Source organism: Penicillium rubens (genome assembly GCF_028828025.1).
Source record: "Penicillium rubens strain IBT 27055 chromosome Unknown utg000001l_segment0_segment0, whole genome shotgun sequence".
Taxonomy (NCBI): domain Eukaryota; kingdom Fungi; phylum Ascomycota; class Eurotiomycetes; order Eurotiales; family Aspergillaceae; genus Penicillium; species Penicillium rubens.
Genome location: NW_026890599.1, coordinates 4,715,980 through 4,738,348, shown reverse-complemented (window position 1 = coordinate 4,738,348; position 22,369 = coordinate 4,715,980). Strand labels below are relative to the sequence as shown.

Genomic DNA, 22,369 nt, shown 5'->3' with positions numbered 1-22,369 from the left:
ACGGAGACACTGTAGATTTCAGAATTTGGCTTTCAATTATCGCTAATCGCCCTTACACCGGGGCTAAAAATCGTCGCTATGGACATCACTTCGTCTTCTTCGTTTCTTCGTCGTTCTTCATTTCGCAGGAGCAATTTCTCTTCAGGCCTCTTTGCTCCGGCTCTATGCGTAGATAAACGCATCTATTCAGGAATCTCTAGGACATAGCGGCCAGCGATCTTGCCTTCCTCTGTATTGCATATATTAGCATATGGTCGATAACAAGTCAACATCTGAAACGTACCCATGAGCTTGAACACCTCAGGCAGCTCCTTCAGAGGAACAGTCTTGAAAGGAGCCTTGATCAAGCCACGCGCGTAGAAGTCAATGGCCTCAACACCATCCTGGCGATTACCGACATAGCTACCCTTGATGCTAATCATCTTGACAACGGTTTCGAAAACAGGGGCCTTGAGGAATGCATGGGCGGGAAGGCCAATGGCAACAATAGTACCACGGGAGCGAGCATATTCAACAGCCTGCTGGAACGGCTTCTCAGAGACAGCAAGCAAGAGTACGGCGTGAGCACCCAGGCCATCGGGGGTAGCAGCCTTGACATCTGCAACGAGGTCGGTAGACTTGGTGAAGTCGACGTAAGCCTAAACACTATATTAGCATGAACCCCGAAAGTGAAAAAAGAAGTAGAAAGGCCTACCTCAGCACCAAGCTTCTCACACATAGCCTTCTTCTCCTCGCCACCATCAATAGCAATAACACGCAACCCCATAGCCTTAGCATACTGCTGCGCAAGCGAACCAAGACCACCACCAGCACCAACAATAGCCACCGTCTGACCAGGACGCGCACCAGACTCCTTAAGACCCTTGTAGACCGTAATACCAGCACACAGAATAGGCGCAATAGCATCAAGCGACACCTCCTTAGGCAACTTAGCCACATGCGCCGCCTTACCAATCGCGTACTGCTGGAACGTGCCGTCGACGGTGTATCCGGACAGCTGCGCATCGGGACACAGCGGCTCGTCAGCTGTCTTACAGAACTCGCATGCGAGACAGGACCCGTTGAGCCATTTAATGCCTGCGTGGTCGCCGATCTCAATACCCTGCGCGAGAGAGCCCTTCGCGACGACAATGCCGGCGCCTTCGTGGCCGCCGACTAGGTTCTGCTTTACAGTCAGAGGCCAGTCGCCGTTCATGGCGTGCAGGTCTGTGTGGCAGACGCCGGTGTATTTCATCTTCACGAGGACTTCGTCGGGACCGGGCTTTGGGACGGGGATTTGTTTGTACACGGGTGGACCGCCTTTCTTTTCGACGACTTGTGCCCATTGGGTCTCTGGGATTGGGGACATTTTGGTTTAGGTGGAGGATGTGAGGGTATGAGGGTATGAGGTATGAGGTATGAGGTATGAGGTAAGTGTGGGAAATAGTGCGAGATCAAAAGTACATATGTATTAGATGGGATGAAGAAACAATGTAACACAGGAAATGTTGAGAAGCAGCTGTCTTCTTATAGTAGCCAAGCGCATTGCCTGATCAGGGTACCAATCCGGTTCTTCTTACCTAGGTAGTTTAGAAGATCTGTGTCATCGTCACTTAATATCCTTGGAATAGTTACTAGACATTGCGTATCCACTTCTGCTCGCCGTTTGCGGTATATATATATACCTATAGTACCGGATTTTCCCTAGCATGTGGGGCTTTCCTATTTGATCTGCCGCTTTTATGAACGTGCTCAGGCTTAGGCTCACTGAGTAGATATCACCAATAGATTTAAGGAGGCCGAGTCTCCAGAGTAACCCCCTGACATCTAGCCTGGTACCTCATCCCGGTTCACCTCAAGCTATTATGCAGAGACAATCACCGGCTTCGTTGCAGTTACTTTCCTTGATGCTCTTGGAGGTGACAGAATATCCAATTGGTTATTTGAGGTATATGTGAGCCCTCAGCTGCCTTGGAACGAAGATGGTTATATTGTCAGCATCGCAGTGGCCCCCGACGTTTCTTTTCCGCTCGACGAGCTTCTGAAGACAGTCATTAGGTGCCCAGGTGGCTATACGCTGACGGTCCCATGCAAACGCAACAAACAGCGCAAACAAAGCAACATCCGCGTGGGCAAAGTGTCCACTTCTCCCTTCAGTTGCATGGAAATATTTGTTTTTTGACTCTTACCCTGTCATTATCTCCTCGCGCAGGATGGTATGCTGGAATCATTTATGGGGGATGCGGATGATTAGGGCATTCCTTTATCCATCTAGCGACAACACCTGACCCCGGTAAAGAAATGCAAGACTCCCTGATGCCGCTTTTGAAGGCTTGAGCTGAGCAAAATACCCGAGAAATTGTGTGCCCAGGTGGACTTTGCGCAATACTGCATGACAAGATTGACTAGGGAAGATCCTATCCCCCACAGCTAATGTATCGACAGACTGGTGAGCAACGTCATTGAGGTTTAGGTTGCGATACAATTGACCAGGTGGAGTTGATTGGACGACTTGTGGGGAAATTCAGGTATAATCGTGCCAAGCCCATCAACACCAACACCCAGTGCTGATGGGCTTGGCACGATTATCATTTCCTTAAGATACCCGATCATCGGGAGAGCCCGTGCAGATGAGCTGAACGGTGGACCTCGCATTCGTCGCAATTCAGCTGGAAAGATTTCCCCCTGTTTTTAACTCTCATACACGAGAAAATCCTTTTATTCGAAAGCAGCGTACATTGACTACCATCGACACGATTTCCCCTGGCCGGAATCGTAATGGACGGCCCGTCAACCCTTCAGACCAGGGACGCAATTGTCGACGTTGAGGCTGAACCAGCAGATTTGATCAATGAGAAAACGAGCCATTCCGCACGGAGCTTAATTGAATCACCTTCGTGGCCGAAGATCAAACCAGATGGCACTCCAGCCGCCCCCAGCCAGGAGTTCCAAAGACGCTACTACACGAGCCGATATTGGACTGAAAGCAAAGACGACATAGTGAATATCACAGCCCTCAGTCGCCTAGCAAACCTAAGTGTCGCTTATTACCAGCAAGATCTGGTGGAGATGGAGGAGGTTCTGAAGCAGAACGGAGGTGTGCTGGACGATGCCCAGCTCTGCCATATGAGACAAACACTAAAAGAATCTTGTTAGTTGAACTCTGCCTACAGTCCATTTTGGTGAAATACCCTTTCTAATACCAAGAAAGGCACTGCGGCTCAAAATGCTCGCGAAATCGAGCGCATGATAGACGAGAAGAGAGAACGTAACTGGTTCTGGCCAGACCAGAACCTCGACCGCGTTGTGAAATTTACCACGATCGCCGTAACTGCTATCACGTTCCCAGTCGTTCTCCTTATATCCCCTGCTTCAATCATGTTCGCGAGAGATAGTTCCGGTTGTAAGTTAAAGTTCCTGCAGCACAAAATTGTCGGACTGCTTGTTGACTATCATAATTAGCGCGTATCACAGATCCTATCTCTGCGTGGAGTGCTCTTATATCTGCATTGAAGGATCACCGTCCGGTCGCTGAATTCATTGCAAGAATTATCATCGGGATTGTCGGAGCCGGAACCCTTTTGACGCCGATGATCATTCTTTCCTTGGTTGATCCACCGATGCCATATCGGGTGTTGACGGTCTGTCTTTGCGTGGTTGGCTTTTCTACGGCTGCTGCGGTTACTTTCCGCCCGACGACTACGGAATTGCTTGGGATGGTTTGGGCTTATACTGGTATTTTGATTGTTTATGTTGGAACTTCCTAGATTCGGTACATCAATATTACGATGTATTTGAGACTCTCGTGTGCCTCGCAATGTTCTGGCTCTATCAATTGTGAGAATGTGTACCAGTCGCGTAGATCTTGAAATGGAACAGTTGGAAAATAGTCTGCTTATTGGTGGGAAGTAACCAATTTCCACGGGTTGTATATTCTTAGGCTACCGCTTTCATTTTCGCTATCTCGGTACTTCTACCTCTATAGAGTTGATCCCACCGTCTCTCCCCGATTTATATTCCCACGGAGTCGAAAGGGAGCCAAAACAGGGAGAGTGTGGGCGATGGGAGATAGGTCCACTGTCGATGGTGTGTTTTGGTTTTTCGACTTAGAAAAGGCCTAGCTGTCTAATCATGCCTAACCACTGCTGTACATCACGAACCATATCTACCCATAGGCAACCGCCGTCATGGTCTTATAGCTGTTCTCCCACTAGGAAAGTCCAATAAGGGGCCCAATCGTACCGTTCAGTATCGTGGGAGAAGCAACGGAAGTTATCAGACGCTCCATGTATGGGATGGTGATACGGTATCACAGCCAGACTCGTCAATCTATCCTAGATGGTGTGACTGAAACTCTAGCAGATTGTGGAGGGAGCAAATCCCGTATATCCCAATTTTGCCCCCTCGCCCTGTGACGAACCACCTTCTTTGACCAATTGCTCGAGATCAGCGCTCGCTTTATGCTAGCAGTCGTTGCCTAAGTGTCAAACGCATCCCGGAGGAAGACCGCCATCTCATCGAGGTAAAGATCGGGCTTCTCCGATAAGTACCGAAAAAGAGCCTCCAATATCGGGGTTGTGATATTTCGTGATCCGCCTGCTTGAATGGAAGCGCTCGAGTGTCACCGAGTTGTCGCATGTTACTGCGGATCATAGTGACAGAACATGGACTATATCCAGCGGCATCAGGAAGCTAACTTGTGGTTAGTGATTTGCTCAGGGCCATAGCCCGAATTAACTATCGCGTGCAAGAGGGCAAGTTCGGTGCCATCGTGTCTTTGTGTCATAGTAGGGCAGTACGGACAACGTGGTCAGAGTGGCAGCTTGGAGGATTGAGAAATTCTGGGTGTTTACGGTCAACGGTAGAATTTATTTTTACCTATTAATTAATCATTTAGTATAAAATTGGAAGTACCTTGAAATTAACAGATAACCATGGCACCGCCTTTTCACCAACACACTATCCGGTGTTGGTGGAATCAACAATCGTATACACTCAATAATTTCATCCAATACAAATGCATTTTAACCACTATTTACAAATAGCCACGACAACTATCTATAATACCAATTTTGTTGGCGGGGACGAGAATAATGAGCAGAGTGGCAAGACTATTGATAGACTAACAGAAGACTAGGGTAGGAAGAGATAGAGAGAGACTAAGAGAGATGAAGGAGGTAAACTCAGGCATGACTATGACCGAGGCTCCAACTGACTGACTTAAAGGGTGAGACGTAATCTAGCTAGACGCTTTGCTTCGAGGAATGACGACTACGCGCTATATACAGCGCTACACTCCATTATTTACATCGGAACGCGAACTAACAACAAGTTCAGCGATCGCCCGCGATCACTGTCACTGTCCCAGGTACCTAAAAGCTACCCCCAGTGATCTGTACAGCATAGTCCAACCCAGATGTGGCCTCGCTAGACAGCTTAAACGGATCATACTGGATCAACTCCGCTGGCGTATTCACAACAACAAGGCTGGCCTCCTCACTCCCACCAACAGTAACCTCACCACTGCCATTCTCCAGATCAACGTATCTCACCACCCCACTATCCTTGTTCCTCACGGCCAGCGTCGCCGTAAACGCCAAGTCCGACTTCACAGTAACAGTCACACTCCCCTCGCCAGAGACTTGAATTGGGTTAATATTCGCCCCAAAGTACTGCGGCTGTCGGGCAGCCTTCACAGTATAGCTCTGCCCACTGCCGTCCAGATTCTCATAGCCCAGAGTCTCCCTCTGTTCCAAGAACGCCCGGTTCGCAGCCTGACTCCCAATGTCCACATACGCCATATGCGCCCAGTATCTCCCGACAACCTGCTGAACCGTCGCCCGATTCCCGAGCAGCCTCTGCAAAGTGTGCAACGGAGTCTCGTTACTCCCAACCTCATACTCCAGATTCAACCTGAGCACCGCATCCTGGCCCAACCCGGTAAAGTTATCCGGGTTATTCGTCAAGTAGGACAAGATAGGCCAGCTCTGGTAATAATTGCCGGAATCCACACTTCCATCCACAATAACCTGGTGGCTATCCCCAATCACCTTCTTGAGCTCGATCATACTACCCCCGGCCTGTTGGGAATACTTCTCCCGCGCACTCGCGCAAAGATCAGACGTCATCCACGTATCCGCGAACCAGTTCGCCAGCGGCTCCCACCAAGCCCCCGTGGCAGTCTGGTCGACCCAGTTCTGCGCGTGATACGTAAGGGCATGTCCGTATTCATGCACCGTAACCGACGGATCGGTAAGGTAGGTGTTCACGACCTGCACGAAGCTGAGGCCTGTCTTCGGGTCTGAGCCCATTACGCCTGCGGCGCTGTCGAGAGAGTTTACGGAGTAGATGTTCTCCTTGTACCAGATATCCGCAGTGTCGGAGTCAGAGTTGTACGAGAGACCGGAGGAGCGCCATCCGAGGTCGGTGACGAAGCAGGTATATGCGGACTCGAGCATCTGGAGGGTTTTGTCTGCTTCGGTGCCGGTTGCGCCGTACAATCTAAAGCGAGGCGAGTCGGTGAAGGTGTTGCCGCCGGCGCCGACATTGGGGTTTGCTGTGAATTCGGAGGGTTCCGTGCTTGCAGCACTGGGGGTGGAGGCCTGGGGGTTTGGGGTTGCGAGGGCGCTGGCGGCGAAGAGGGCCGCTGCCGCGTATTTGGTTGGGGACATGGTGGTAATTGGTGTTTACTAGTTACTGGTACTTAGTCTACTGAGCTTCATCGAGCATATATATACTCCGTAGCGAGGGATTAATTAGCCAAGACGGACATATTATTGCGCAGGGTTGTTTCAGTGTCGAACCACGCTATGAGTTTGGGATAGATCGGCAACGCTAAGAGTTTTTGATAGACTACAGGTTGGCCCCGTGAAACGGACTCACAGTGAAACGCACTAGGGCAGTCTGTGCCAGCCCTGGCAGGACCCCTGTTCGAAACAGGCTCTTTAGTATTTTCGGATCTGCGATATTGTTCTATCAAAGGGGTAATTATAGTCATGCCGAACTGTTCGCAGGAATTGCATTTGCCTTTTCTTCAAGTTTGATATTCTGCTGTGATGTCCAATATTTCTACAGCATTGCCCTTTTAAGAATCGTTCTACATTAATTCTTTGTGCTTCTTTAACAAGCTCTCTATGGAACTTAGATCTGGTGAGCAAAAAGCCAAGCACTTCTCTAACATGTCATCTAAGTCCTTGTTTAAATATTGCTGCTGTCTAACTAGAGCCTACAATGTAGTCTGCCAGTCTATCTGTTACAATCTAATCTGTACTGTTGTGTTGACTGCCCCGCTGGTAAATACTGGATAAAGGTGTAGAACAGTTCACAGATAGTTCTCTCTCCACGCTTCTTCAAAAGACAGACAATGTTTCCCAAGTGTGAATGTCCCTTCCGGTTGCTGCGTCCCACAAATCCAGTCTTTCCTGTCCCGCCGAGGCTGGGAGTCTGCCGTCTGAGGAAAATTCTATCTGCTCACCTGGTTGGTATAGAGGTACCGAAGAATCGATCACGTTTTCATGGCACAGCTCTCTTATCTCGATGCTGGTTTGACGTGCTACTGCTATAAACATGTTATCTGGTGACAAAGCAAGCGGCTTGGCTTTTCTTAAGCCTCCCCGTACCATATGTATTCTTCCGCCGGAAAACGCGTCACTCAGCTCTACTATCTCCTCGGCCGGCAAGGCTAGGAGCTAGCCGCTAGAGGATAGTATTCGAGGGTAGTAGTGCGAGGCCGCTTACTATAAGAAGGTCTTCGATATTAGTGCTTCTACTTAGGGCAAGTCTACCATAGTCTTCAAAATCCTCTAGGACCTTATCGATTATCTCCGCCTAGCCACTTATATATAGGAAGTTGCTAATATAAGCGTGGATTCCGAGAAGTCTAGGATCTAGAAGTTCGCAACTTCCTTTATAAACTCTAAACTTAATATGCCGATTTCTAGGTAAATTTCGTATTAGCCCTATTGCGGTATCTCGAAAGGTCTTAATCCGATACTAGTGAGTAACTCCCGTTGCTTCGAAAATGAGTCTAAATTAACCGAATTCTGTGTGGATTTAGGAGTCTAGCATTAGGACGTTCTCTTCCGAATTGATCCGTTCTAAGGTAAAGGATATATTACGGAGAACTAGAAAGTAGCGCCTTAGGTTAACCTAAATCGTTGTATTCCTATCCACTACCTCGCCGTTATTGGCCTAAAAGGATCTAAGGGCAAATAGAATGATATAGGCCGCTTTAAGATAGGTTGTTAGTGCGTTCTATAGATAGGCGTGATTGTGGCTATACGCCCCTATTATAAGATATTTATTTCTATCTCTTTCTAAGTAGCGGTGCTAGAGTTAGGACTAATAGCTTCTACTAATAGGCTCGATATTTCGGCTCTTAGGATCCTCGATTAAATCTTTAACGCTAGAATACGGAGATAGAGTGATTTCGGTAGGTGTCTTACCGCCCTTTGCTTTTATAGGGATTAATAGACTAGTTCGGATACTTTAGACTAGTTATCGAAGCTTCTTATCGTCTATATACCTTAAAACCTCCCCCGCTAGATTTTGTTTTCTATTAGGAGGAAGGACCGTAAAGAGGTCACGGAGGAAGTCCTTAGTTTTATCTATTAGTTTAAGTGGTATATAGGTATTTAGCTTTCGATCGAGCTTCTAGCTTAATTGTAAGTATCGAAAAGAGTAGAAGATATAGAAGGGCTTACCGTTTTCGAGGATAATAGCACCTACTAACCTAGGTTAGGGTAAGCTTAGGGCGAGCTTAGGGCTAGTCTAGAGAATATAACAGTTCTAGTCAAAGCACTTAGGTAAAGCGGCCGAATTAGCTATAATAGTTGATAAGGCGGTTGATAATAGATAAGTGCGATTGGTTGAAGGAAAGTTAGGTAGGGGAGTGGGGATGCTAAGCTATAGCAATATCGGATTATTAAATATCCGAGGAAAGTACTAAAATTACCGCCTTCCACTTTTAGTCTAGGCCTATCCCCTCTAATAAGCCTACTACCTCTAGGCACCTAGCTAAGGGGGTCTATATTGTAGAATCTTAGTAGCCCACTTTCGATATAGCCTATTATAGTTAGGACGTTATAAAAGTTTAAGCTATAGGTCCCTATCCCTACCTTATTATCTTCTAGCGGAAGAGTAAAGCTTAGATTGTCTACGAATATAAATAGGTCTAAGAGGCCCGGTCTTCTATTTCTAGATCAAAAAGCCTAGTAGTTTAACTAAAAGCCTACTATATAGACTATTTTGTCGTGGCCCTTATATAAGCGCTAAAAGCTAAGGGGAAGGAAAGATAATATATTATCTTAACTATCTACGGCCCTTACGGGGCGGCGGTTGACTATATAGGTGAAAACTTTATCCCTAATAGAGAATTCACTATCGTATACTATTTTGTCCCTACCGAGACTAAAAATAGATCACTAGAATACTTAAATCTAATAAAAATCACGCGACCCGTTTCGAGGGCTAATACTAGACGACTTCTATAAAGGGCTAACGTAACTACTCTATACTCTAATAGTAGCTAAAGGAAATTGCTACTATTACGAGTAATCTATAAGCTATCCGGACTAAAGCCGAAGCGTGGGAACTCTTTCGGAGGAGGTGCGGTACTTAAGCCGTTTATAGGAAACACCTCTTAGTCGGTCTTAAAGAAGTTATCCTCGTTATAGAATAATAATTCGGTGACTTCTATTTTAGGGGTAAATGTCTATAGAGCCGAGCTAGTGGCCTAATCCTAGATAATAACCTCTAAGTGTGTCGAGGAGGCTAGAAGCTTACTATTAGATAATAATATAACTTTAATTACTATCCCCGTTCGGTGTGTTAGAGTTCGATATAGTATCTCTATATCGAGATCCTACCGCCGGATATCGCCACTCACTAGGCTATACGCGAAACACTTATTATCCGGGGAAAATACTATATCGCCGACTCCTTTATAAACGGGGAACGCGTGTAGTGGTTCTAGTGTCTAGACCGACTAGAGCTAAACGTGCCCTATCGCTAATATCTCTTACGCGAGTACTTTGCTATCCGGGGAAAAGGCGAAGCGTAGGCTCCCTACACTATTGCTAGGAATGGGACGGATACCACTAAGGCCTCGGCTGATATCCTATTTGTAGCTAGTTATCCCGGCACGGAACACTAGCTATCTGCTATCCGGTGAAAATATAACTTTTGATACATGGTTGGTGAGCCACCCGTCATAGTCTTTATAAGTGTGAATGTTCCTTCCGGTTACTGCGTCCCACAAATCCAGTCTTTCGTGTCCCGCCGAGGCCAGGAGTCTGCCGTCTGAGGAAAATTCCATCTTCTCGCATGGTTGGTATAGAGGTACCGAAGAATCGATCACGTTTTCATGGCATAGCTCTCTCATCTCGATGCTAGTTTAACGTGCCACTGCTATGAACATGTCATCTGGTGACAAAGCAAGCGGCTTGGCTTGTCTTAAGCCTCCCCGTACTATATGTGTCATTCCGCCGGAAAACGCGTCACTCAGCTCTACTATATCCTCGACCGGCAAGGCTAGGAGCTGGCCGCTGGAGGACAGAACAGGGCGGATGATTTCATAGTGATCTACATCCCGACGGGGAGCAGTCAGTGTCTCAACGGTACCCCCGTCCTGCATATCCCATGTCTTTACTACCCCATTCGTCAATCCTATCAATAAGTGCCCGTGGGCAGCAAAGCCCACCATCTAGACTGGATTTGATAATCCTTCAAACGTGCGGAGCAATTGCTCCGATTCTGGGTTCCATAGCCTCGCGGTTTTGTCGTCCGAACCCGATGCTAGCAATCCATCTGCCGAGAAACTTACCGCCGTGACTGCCTCAGTATGGCCTTCGAGTCTCCGCTTTGAGTTTCCACTGGTCAGATCCCAAAGCGTAATGACGCCGTTACCGCCGCCAACTGCCAAAACCTTGCCATCTCTGGAATATGCTACCGCTCGTGGGTAACTAATGTCAGTAGTATGGAACTCAAGTTCATGTAGCTTTGTGCCAATCCTCGACTCGTGAACCTGGACGACTCCACCATGGAAGTTTACACCACATTTCGCCGATGCTAGGAGTCTGCAGTCCGGAGAAAACGCCACAGCCTCAATCTCATCATCATCATCATCTCTAGCCATTGTATGCAAGAGTTGCCCCGTTTTACTGTCCCATACTTTGACAACGCCGGAATTATCCCCGGATGCAATCAGTTCCCCATCAGATGAGAACGCAAGAGCTGTAGTAGAGCATAAATGCCCACCATCCGGCTCCTCGAGTGTCAGGCACACAGTGCTCCATTGAGTTTGCACTACGGGAAGTTGTGGCATGGAGATTGAGACCTGATGCAAGTATACCCTTCGGGTTATGCTCGACTCCGGCAGCCAAATGATGGCGGAGTAGAGTTGCAACGGTGCGATATCCACAATCGAGACATTTCTCTGAACAAAACGCAACAGATCTGTAAGAAACGGTGAGACGTAGAAGCTGCTTGAGTCCTGTATTCTTGTGGTTAGCGGGATGAAAATCGGTGCATCACAGAGAGTTGGTCCCGTACGACCAAGGATAGCAAAGTTTTTATCATAGCAATGCTTTCGAATATGCATCCAATCAGCGCGAGGCCTTCCAGCCAGTGCAACAAGTGGCATTTCAGAAAGGCAGTGACCTGGTCTTCGTCCGTGAGAGTGCATTCACCATGCCCAAGGTGGTATACCCAGTATCGGCAAGCATACTGAACATGGGGCGGGAGAGCAACTGCCACGTCTTGACTATTAATATCAATTCTGGCAGACCCGGGACTCTCAAGATGACAAATATTCCGGACAAGGGTACCTGGTCCAGAAAGTAGCTCAATACACTCTGCGGCTATGACATTGTGTTTATTGACTCTCTCGTGATCTCGAGCCCGATTCATGAGGTCAATAGCATCAGACGGAGCGGAGAGAGTTTGCCGGAGGCCCGGAAAGTACTCTTCCTGCTGTTCTTGTGTCAGGGCCGATGGGGGCGACAGCAGCGATAGCGGAGGCTTTGGATACGAGACCTGAGGACCTTCGCTGGCCGCAGTCACAGGTGTTGACTTGTCAGACAAGGAATCACTGGAAGCTGTATGTGGTCGAGGAAGGTCCTCTGGGCGTATAGGTTCGTAGCTCGAAGGTGGGTCGCGCCTTCCATAGCTGGGACCTTGCGATTGTCGGCTTCTCATAAACCCTAGGTTTCTAGTCATGGATATTGCACTGCTTGTCTCCGAGTATGCACCTTGGTCGTCCTTGCCGCCGCTCCCTTTCGAACTCCAATCGGAATCCAGCTCTACTTCTTCTTCGTAGAAAGGAAGGTGGTGATGCCTCGAGCGTCGATTTCGTTCCCGGCGAGCTTGATCATCACGGAGACCGCGTAAAAGACCAGTAATTTCCTCGCATGCACTGGCCACATCCCGCATGTGCCCACCTAGAGTGTCTTCGTCAAGGAAATTCTGCCCAGGAATATAGACGATTCGGTCTAGACCGGCGTGGAAGCTAGACAAGTACCAGGCGGGAAAGACGGTAGACCACATTTGCCACTTGATATCGCCATATAGAGCTGCTAACATCACTTTCCATAACGGTAAGCTGGTGTCGGTCGGGCCTTCTTCGCCAATAGGCACTTTGAAGACCACCGCAAAGTCAAACTCGAACTGCGTCTCAGCGTACACTGAGAGTGCTGGGACGCGGACCCTCTTCCCGGGCACGTCGATTACAAACATTGCTTGGGGGTCAACGTGGCTGGATTCACACAGAAGCCTGGTGATAAAATCTCGCCCAATGAGAGACAGAATCGCTATTGTTTGCATGGCCCACGTAGAGATTTGGTATGCCTCAACCAGGCGTTTCACCAAGCCCTCTAGCGCAGTCAGCGCTGAAGTCCGACGACGACTTCGAATCGACGATCGTTCATATTGTGGAACTTCGGAGATTGCGTTCTTTAAGAGATTCTTCTCCTCATTTTTAATTTGTAGGATATCAGTGCCTTCATAAGCAAGGTATTGTAGGTAGTCGTTGTTCCTTTCGGGTAACAGTCTCTCGAAGAAATCTAGGAGGTGATCATCGCATAGGAAAGAATGCGAATTCATGTTCAGCTGTAACAAAGATAGAACCATTGTTTTCGAGTCCGATGGGTCCATCCACATCTTGATATTAGACGCGTCACGGTCGATCCGTTGGTACTGGACGCCATCCAACTCCCCATGCTCCTCGCTTGAGCCGGGATTTGTCCGGCTCTTGTCAACGGGATGTGTCTTGTGTAGGCTGACCCGGCGAATCCTGGGCAGCCTGATTCCCACCTCGCCGGCCAATCTTCTATGTCGAAGTGGGATTTCGTTCGGTTCAAGGATCTTTAGCTTGTAGAAGAAGTTTGTCCGCGTGTCCGTGCTTCGTGGCACACATCGTGTAATTCTAGAGCTAGACATCTCGTCCGACACCAGCTCACTGCAGAGAAGACTTCCATCAGCAGCAGGGATATAGCCAAGGAATAGGAAAAAGAGGTTTCGCAGCGACATGTCGTCGGCGGGCATAACGCTGGGTATTTTAGCCATATGGGTGATATTGTGCATCCGAAAATTGATCCTACTGCGCATTGGACGATTGGACTCTAGAATGCCGCTCAATCCATATAGCGCATCTCCTCCTAGGTCACTCCACTCTGGTTCCGACGCCTCGCCCTCAAATAAACCGTAGCCCTCACGACGGTCATATCGATCCACAAGGCCGAGCAAAAGGATCCAGCTCCTGTGGACGGGAAGCAAAGATTCTTTGCCTGAAACCTTAATCTTACCAGTGAATGGCGGGCAGATGCTGTACGCACGCAGAAGATTGGCGAAATTGACCCATGCAGTTAATGAGGGACTTCCTTCGCGGTCTAGCAGATCGCATTTTCGCTGGATGCGCAGCTGCGATGGCGGTTGATTTCCGGCCGTAATCCTTGGTGGCATGGTGAGGTTGGGTACCTTGACGGTGCGGAAAAATTTCTTTCCAGGTAACAGCGTATAACCTTTGGAGATGTATTCATGGAGTTGATCGTCGATGAGGCTCAAGGCTTCGTAGTGGCCGGTTTGGGACTCGCGGTAGAGGATATAGGCGGGGATGATGCCCGCAAGTGCGACCACCGCCAGTAGGGCGGCCAACCATGTACCGGCGAGTCCGAGTAGGTCTATTGTGTCACCCATTCTCCCAGATTCGGGCGATTACTCTGATGAGGATAGTTCAGGGTGATCAATATAAGAGAGCTTCACTTTGTTGATGGCGTAGGAAGACAAGTGATCCAAAATGGGGGACATGGGGGACACGTGGTCGCGCTAAACTATTTTACGAATTGAATTAGTCCGGACGTGGAGAGTCGAGTATGTGTATGTTTAGAAAACCTTGGTTTCTTTTTAACCATATGATAACCCTATAGGGCGACTGGAGCTGCCTGGCACTGGTAAATAAAAATACCACCGCGTATAGCGCGGTGTCGGAACGTCCGATTGTAGCTGTAGTGGTAGGACCACAAAGCTAGATTCGATGAAAGATACAGACGACGTCATTAGAGAACTGATAATTCTATGAGCGTAAAAGTCCCAGTCGTATGAGACGATCGTGAATAACCTTCCGAGGTATTGCAGCTTCAAGGTCCTTTAGCTCCTGAGAATTCGCGATTCGGAACTTGATATCTCGATTCATATCAGAAAAAACGTGTCCAGCATCGAGGGTGGACTGCCGCACACTCTACACCGATGAACTGGGGCGCTTATACCCAAAGTAAGTCGCGGCTGCTGTCGAATCCTGTCAGGCGACCCATCGCTGGCTTTTAGATGGCTCAAACAGTAGCATAAACTCCACCAAAAACAAGAGATTCCTCTAAGAAAAGCCTTTCCCTTGGTGAAATACTTGTTGAGCTTGTCCCGAGATCACCGGAGGCAGTTGCACCCGCATCGTCTTCTCACAATCGGAAGCGAAGTTATACAAAGGTCGTTGCGAATGGCAGGCCGACCCAACTGGCCTTCAATATGACTTTAAATCACAGACAAAGACCCCCCGGAGGAAGGCTCAAAACAGGTGCGGAGCCAATAAGGACTATCACGCAACAGGCGTTCAGTGCTTGGATGACGAACACGATCAATAGCTCTTGGCTGTAGGTTGGAGACTCAGCATAGGCCTGTCCTTTAGTCTTCGCTGTTGGTTTGCACAGGGCTATTCTGATCGTTCAATCCTTTCATTGCAGGAGTAGCAGGCTAGGCAAGATTGAAGTACCTGTCGACCACGGACTCCGAGTGCCATAACTTCCGAGAATATTTGTTCTCGTTGGCTATCAGTGGATAGCAAGCCTTCTAGACATTACTCCTAGCCCCTCGACAGGTTAAAATATGCATGTAGGATTTACCAAAGGGAACAAATTGGCCTGCCAAGCTCGGGAATCGGACTTGCCCTCGCGGGAAACAGTATGGGACAGAGTGCGGGTGAGCAGCTTGGTGAGTGTCTCGTTACTTAATATCTGTTTCTTGGCAGAGAATATGATTCAGACCTAGAAAAAGCAAGAAGGCGTGTAAGCCATATAAAGGAGAAGTAGCGAAGGAGCACCCTGGGTGAGGAAAGGAAAAGGCCCAGAGGGTGGCGGGCGAAGTTACTAGTAGACGTCCATGTTATCCCCATAGGCCAAGGCCCGTATGGGGAGCTTGATCACCAAGTATCTTGATGACTAGATCCATTCCAGAGACATCTAGGCGTGATCAGAGGTGGTTTCGAGTGAGTTCCGGGGTCAAGTTCCCTTGGCATTCTTATGGATATGGACATAAGAATCAGTCACATTCGAGCGATAACAACCTTGGAAGGGGGAAAGGACATTGAAAAAAAAAAGAGGAAGACAAGAGGAAACCAAGCAAGTCCAGTCTAGTATGTCATTGTTGTATTCTGTACAATCCAAGTGAATGTAATTATGGAACTGCCCATGACACCTAGGCAAAGCGCACATGTGGATAAGGTGATCTCACGATAAACTCCCGAGAACCGGACAGATTTCGAGTGGAATGGAAGAAGGATTAAAATATCTTCATTTTTTAGAAGGAACTAGGACGACTTGAAGACATTTGGAAATTTGAAAAAAGAATATGAAAATATCGCATGTTGATGATGTTCGTTCTCACCACCTCCCCCAACAGTGTGTTCGTATGGACTCCCAGTGAGATCGGGGCAGAACATTGGAATTATCGCCCAGTCAGATGAGCAAAATGATATAGAAGAACGTAGAACAATTGAAATAGTCATCTAGAAGAGAAAATCCATATATTTCCACTGTAAACAGCCAGTTCGGATCTAACCCCCGGGATGCCGGAGTAGGTTGAAATACCCCAGACGAAGAGATTCACGAGAAATGCCAAATCTCAACTTTTCCCGCTTTTACCTTTTCCACGACTCGTCTCTCCCCCTTCCCCGACCTGCAACTTTCTCTTCCTCAGCAATACCCTCCTAATCCCCCCATTGCCCACCCCCCTCCCTTCTCATCCTCATCGCCCCTGCATCAGCTCGCCTAGGCCGCATTCTCTTTCTTGGGCTCCACGGAAACTTCCCTTCTTCCTGCATCTTCCCACCACAAACGAATCCATCCCTCCATCAGGTATTTATGTCTTGCTTTCTTCCTCCATCTCTCTCTTTCATCCCTCTTCACTCCGAAACGGATACCTGAAACCAACAACTGACAGCCGCGTCCCTAGACTCCGGAACCCCCTTGACAGGTGTCTCTGAGCAGGGGTCTTGGACTCTTCTTCCTCAATTCCCTCCCAGACCCTAGCTCCACCCGAGTGACCAACCTTCGACGCGCTCGACCCGTAACCGGGGACCGCGGCCATCATGACGGGCCCTCCGCCGTATAACGCCCAGTCCCCGACTCAGCAGCAGCGGTATCCGGCCTACACATCTCCGAATAAGAACCATCCGTATTACCCAAGCAATGAACAACCCCAGCCGCCGCAGTACCACCAGCATCCTCCGCAGACCCCACCCGCATTTGGCCCATCCTCCGTCGCGCGAAGCCCGCACTTTTCGCACGCGTCTCCAATGCCCTCTACATTGCCGCCGCCCTTGAATGGCAGCGCGCCACCTCACCCGTCTCATTCGGAGGCTTCGCAATACCAGGGACATTCGGCACCTGGCTCTCAGCTACCACTTCCGCGCCCTTACTCCAGCTCCGTTATCACGGGCAACGGTGCCTCGCCGTACGGATCTGCGACACCCCATGGCCATCCACCGAGTCGCCCAGAAGGTCATTCGCAATCTCCTACTAGGGAATCCGAATCTCCATATTGCATGCGAGGTAATGGTGCTGGATATGGACCTCCCATGATGCGCGAGCCAAGACCGGTTTCGCCGCAGGAAGCTGTAGGCATTACCCGGATCCTTCAATATCTTATGATGCACTAACCCATCCTTGCCTCGCAGAAGCCCGCTCGAGCTGCAGACCCTATGTCGTTCGCCAGTATTCTTTCAGGCCCGTCCGATGAGCAGCCTGTCAGAAAGCCATCGCCTCTCCCGGCCCCCATCTCCACCCACACGCCCACGCCGCATGCTCCCCCTGTCTTTACACACCGGCACCTCGACCACAACTCCACTCCCATAGCTATGCATCACAAAACCGAGCATCGATTTGACTTTGATAAGCGCATCGATGGCCCGAGAGCACCACAGGCCACCAATGGTTTCGTCAAGCCCGCTGCGGAATATCCTGCACCGGTTGCTCGTGCCCCTCTTCGGAAACCCTTCCCGCCCGGTGTGGACCTCGAACAGGTCAACCGGGCTGCAGCCGAGATCGATCGCGCGGAGAAGAGCGACATCGAAGATCCTGCCTTTGACGCCGAACAGGAACGGTATCGGGAGAAAGGCTACAAACGGTCGGTGGAAAGCAGCCGTGCAGAGGAAGCACGGAGAAAGGTAGGTTGCCTGAAATCCGTTTGATGTCCAGCCAGTCCCTCAGCTAACATATGCTCAGCGTCGCCGCAACGAGTTCCTCATCGATCTAGGTAGATCCTTCGAAAAACAAGCCATTCTTGGCACCGAGAGATTCCGAGTGCTCAATGAGGGTGCCGTCATGGCCGAAGTTCAACAAAAGGAGATCCAGGATGAAAAGGAACGGAAGAAAGACATGCAGCGCAAGCGCCGTCGTGAGAACACTGTACGCCAAGAAATGCAAAAGAAGCTGGAGGCTGAGCGCAAGGCCAGCAAGGCCCAGGAACCTGGAGAAAAGGCCAAGTTCCTGCGCGAAGCCGAACGGGCCCAGAAGAAAATCCGCACCACTAAGCGCGCTTTGGAGGGTGGTGATGGGCAGGATGAGCTCGGTGAGGTCACTCCGCTTGCTCCCAACCTTGAAGGCGGGACGACGAGTCAATTCCACATCGGCCGTTCCTCGCCCAGCCGACGCAGGTCCGGTCGCGCCGGCCCTGTCACCCGTCCTAAGAAGTCAAAGGAGCAGAAGCAGGCCGAGAAGGATCTCGCCGAGGCAGCTTGGAATGCTGGGTTGGACGACGACCTGTATCTCACCCCAAGTACGAGAAAGGACGCCCGACGTTCAAAGGAGGGTACTCCCATGTCGCAGCTACACTACGACAGCAAGGGCTACAACCAGATCTACGAGCAGATCTGGCGCGATATCGCGCGCAAGGATATTCCAAAGGTCTACCGCATCAAAACTACCTCCCTCTCAACTCGCCAGGAGAACTCGCGTAAGACGGCTCAGCTGGCCAGCAAGCAGTCTCGCAAGTGGCAGGAGCGCACGAACAAGAGCACCAAGGATACCCAAGCTCGCGCCAAGCGGACAATGCGTGAAATGATGTCCTTCTGGAAGCGCAACGAGCGCGAGGAACGCGACTTGCGCCGTGTGGCTGAGAAGCAGGAGCTTGAATCAGCCAAAAAGGCAGAGGCGGACCGCGAAGCCAACCGACAGAAGCGCAAGCTCAACTTCCTTATCTCGCAGACAGAGCTCTACTCCCACTTCATCGGGCGCAAGATCAAGACCGACGAGGCTCAAGGAGACGGCGCTGTTGCCGCTACCGGAGAGACCGTTCAACCAGGCAAGCCAAACGCCCACACAGTCAGTCTTCCAGACAGTGTGGCCAACCCCAACGCCAAGACCACCGCATTCGAGGATCTCGACTTCGATGCTGAAGATGAAACCGCGCTGCAGCAAGCTGCTATGGCTAATGCACAAAACGCTGTGCAGGAAGCCCAGGACCGCGCCCGTGCCTTCAACCAAGGAGAGGGTGATAATATGGCTGCGTTCGACGACGGAGAGATGAACTTCCAGAATCCGACTAGTCTGGGTGACATTGAGATTTCCCAGCCGACGATGTTGAATGCTCAGCTGAAAGAGTACCAGCTTAAGGGTCTTAACTGGCTTGTCAACTTGTACGAGCAGGGCATCAACGGTATCTTGGCAGATGAGATGGGTCTCGGTAAAACCATCCAGTCCATTTCTGTTATGGCTTACTTGGCCGAGGTCCATAACATCTGGGGTCCTTTCCTGGTCATCGCGCCAGCATCCACACTGCACAACTGGCAGCAGGAGATTACCAAGTTCGTCCCGAACATCAAGGTGCTTCCCTACTGGGGTAATGCCAAGGACCGTAAGATCCTGCGAAAGTTCTGGGACCGCAAGCACATCACCTATAACCGTGACTCGGAATTCCACGTTCTAGTCACCTCGTACCAACTTGTTGTTCTTGACGCACAGTACTTCCAGAAGGTGAAATGGCAGTACATGATTCTTGACGAAGCTCAAGCTATCAAGTCTTCTTCAAGTTCGCGATGGAAGAACCTGCTGGGATTCAGCTGCCGCAATCGTCTTCTGCTGACGGGTACGCCGATTCAAAATAACATGCAAGAGCTGTGGGCTCTGCTTCATTTTATCATGCCAACTCTGTTCGACTCGCACGACGAGTTCAGCGAGTGGTTCTCCAAGGATATCGAGTCGCACGCCCAGAGTAACACGAAGCTCAACGAGGATCAGCTCAAGCGTCTTCACATGATCTTGAAGCCTTTCATGTTACGTCGTGTCAAGAAGAACGTCCAGCAAGAACTCGGAGACAAGGTTGAGAAGGACATATTCTGCGACTTGACATACCGGCAACGTGCCCTGTACTCCAACCTTCGTAACCGTGTCAGCATCATCGACCTCATCGAAAAGGCTGCCACAGGCGACGACACTGACAGCAGCACACTGATGAACTTGGTTATGCAATTCCGCAAAGTCTGTAACCACCCCGATCTCTTCGAACGCGCCGAAACCAAATCTCCCTTCTCCACTGCGTACTTTGCGGAAACTGCTTCCTTCGTTCGTGAAGGGAACTTTGTCGATGTCCGCTATTCGACCCGCAACCTGATCGAATACGAGTTGCCACGCCTACTGTGTAGCTCTACAGGACGACTTGATCTTCCCGGTTCCGATAATCCTCGCGTGGGCTTCCAAACCAAGTACCTATCCCAGCTGATGAATGTCTGGACGCCAGAAAACATCCAGAAGAGCGCACGTGAAAATGGCGCGTTCTCTTTCTTGCGTTTCGTCGACACTTCCGCAGGAGAAGCAAGCGAGATGGCACGACTTGGTGTCTACGAGCGCGCAGAACGTCGTCGCAGCAAGCCAAACAGGCTTTCTGCCTTGAATGTCCTCTATGATGAGAGTGACGATTCAGGAAACTCTGTGCTGCCTCATTCGATGTTGAATATTGTCGATCGTAATGATCGCCAGGCTGTTCGAGAAATCGCTGCTGAGGGCCGAATGAAAGATCTTATGAACGTTTCAAGATGCTCATTCGAAGATCAAGGCCTTCATGTAATCGAGCCTTGTGCTGCCCCTAAGGCTTCTGCGCCCCCCATCACCATGTCCTCTTCTGGTCAACAGGCACACCGGGAATCCCACCACGCTTTGTTCAATCCATCTGTTCGGCAGGCCCTGTCTGGATACTGTAGCAGGCAAGTTGAGGAGCAGATCCTCATCAAGAAGCTCGATCCTGCGCCTTACTCTCATGCTCCTATGCTGCCGCCACCAATGTCACTCAAGGGCCGCTATAACCACATCGAGGTACCGTCTATGCGTCGTTTCGTGACAGATTCAGGCAAACTGGCCAAATTGGACCAGCTGCTGCGGGAGCTCAAGCCCGGTGGCCACCGCGTGCTCCTGTACTTCCAGATGACACGCATGATCGATCTGATGGAAGAGTACTTGACATACCGGAACTACAAGTACTGCCGACTGGACGGAAGTACCAAGCTGGAAGACCGCCGCGACACTGTCTCAGACTTCCAGTCCAACCCGGAGATTTTCGTCTTCTTGCTGTCGACCCGTGCCGGTGGTCTTGGTATCAACCTGACGGCAGCGGATACTGTCATCTTCTACGACTCCGATTGGAATCCTACTATCGATTCCCAGGCCATGGATCGTGCCCATCGTTTGGGCCAAACCCGCCAGGTCACTGTCTACCGTCTTATCACCCGCGGTACCATCGAAGAACGCATTCGCAAGCGTGCCTTGCAGAAAGAAGAGGTGCAGCGTGTTGTCATTACTGGCGGTGCTGCTGGCGGTGTGGACTTCAATACCCGTGCTCGCGAGAACCGCACTAAGGACATTGCCCTGTGGCTTGCCGACGATGACGAAGCGGAACTCATCGAGCAAAAAGAGAAGGAAGCCATCGAACGTGGTGAGACCCTTGGGACTAAGGGCGGGAAGAAGGCTGCTCAGAAACGCAAGCGGGATCTTACGCTGGATGACATGTACCATGAAGGTGAGAACATCCCGTTCTATTGTTGAGATTGATATCCATACTAATCGATTATATAGGCGAGGGTAACTTTGACGACGCCAGCGCCAAACCCTCAGGGGCTGCTACACCCGCCGAGGAGCCTGTCGAGACCCCTTCGTCGACGCCTGCGAAGCGTGGGCGCGGCGGCCGTGGTGGCGGCAAAGGCACGTCAAAACGAGCTAAGACCACGAAAGAGCGTCTTCGTCTGATTGACGGCGACGGCGGCCTCGACTGATTTAAGCGGCAATGACGGTCAATTAATGCAACTCGGGACGGCGTTTAATGTCAATGCTTCTTCTCTTTTCTTCTTTTCTTTTGTGTCGATTGCTTATTCGCATTCCTCCTTACATTCTACCTTCCCTCTTCCCCTTTTCTTCTTATCTTTCTCGAATGGCAGATACATGAACTGCTCTGTATTATCATACAAAACCTTGACTATGTTCTGAAACGGCGATGTGGGCTGAGTATGGACATTTCCCACAGTCTGGTGGCTGAGGGTGGTTGATGCAACGAAAACTTGTTCCTCTTCCCTGCGATAGAGTTGATCCTGGCTTTGGCTTGTGGTTCATCAGTGGTGGTGGTTTGAGTGTGAACTCGTTGTGTT

The 22,369-nt window shown here is 49.9% G+C and overlaps 6 protein-coding genes across 6 annotated transcripts; 2 read left to right on the top strand and 4 right to left on the bottom strand.

The window, feature by feature from the left end:
• Window positions 1–182: 182 nt before the first annotated feature.
• On the bottom strand, window positions 183–1,348 carry N7525_001847 (zinc-dependent alcohol dehydrogenase; the record flags this gene model as incomplete). The annotated part of the gene is made up of 3 exons (XM_002557500.1): window positions 183–229; window positions 284–638; window positions 695–1,348. 3 exons carry the CDS (start codon window positions 1,346–1,348, stop codon window positions 183–185), a joined length of 1,056 nt encoding a protein of 351 aa, XP_002557546.1.
• Window positions 1,349–2,757: 1,409 nt separating this feature from the next.
• On the top strand, window positions 2,758–3,746 carry N7525_001846 (uncharacterized protein; the record flags this gene model as incomplete). The annotated part of the gene is made up of 3 exons (XM_061212072.1): window positions 2,758–3,130; window positions 3,191–3,382; window positions 3,442–3,746. The coding sequence occupies 3 exons, from the start codon at window positions 2,758–2,760 to the stop codon at window positions 3,744–3,746; spliced, it is 870 nt and encodes a 289-aa protein (XP_061071298.1).
• Window positions 3,747–5,351: 1,605 nt separating this feature from the next.
• On the bottom strand, window positions 5,352–6,650 carry N7525_001845 (uncharacterized protein; the record flags this gene model as incomplete). Its single annotated transcript, XM_002557503.2, has 1 exon — window positions 5,352–6,650. The coding sequence occupies one exon, from the start codon at window positions 6,648–6,650 to the stop codon at window positions 5,352–5,354; it is 1,299 nt and encodes a 432-aa protein (XP_002557549.2).
• Window positions 6,651–10,681: 4,031 nt separating this feature from the next.
• N7525_001844 (WD40 repeat domain-containing protein) lies at window positions 10,682–14,169 on the bottom strand (the record flags this gene model as incomplete). Its single annotated transcript, XM_002557505.2, has 2 exons — window positions 10,682–11,470; window positions 11,530–14,169. 2 exons carry the CDS (start codon window positions 14,167–14,169, stop codon window positions 10,682–10,684), a joined length of 3,429 nt encoding a protein of 1,142 aa, XP_002557551.2.
• Window positions 14,170–16,632: 2,463 nt separating this feature from the next.
• N7525_001843 (uncharacterized protein) lies at window positions 16,633–16,827 on the bottom strand (the record flags this gene model as incomplete). The annotated part of the gene is made up of 1 exon (XM_061212071.1): window positions 16,633–16,827. The coding sequence occupies one exon, from the start codon at window positions 16,825–16,827 to the stop codon at window positions 16,633–16,635; it is 195 nt and encodes a 64-aa protein (XP_061071297.1).
• Window position 16,828: 1 nt separating this feature from the next.
• Window positions 16,829–22,000, top strand: ino80 (chromatin-remodeling ATPase INO80; the record flags this gene model as incomplete). The annotated part of the gene is made up of 4 exons (XM_002557506.1): window positions 16,829–17,356; window positions 17,417–17,905; window positions 17,964–21,747; window positions 21,804–22,000. The coding sequence occupies 4 exons, from the start codon at window positions 16,829–16,831 to the stop codon at window positions 21,998–22,000; spliced, it is 4,998 nt and encodes a 1,665-aa protein (XP_002557552.1).
• Window positions 22,001–22,369: the final 369 nt, after the last annotated feature.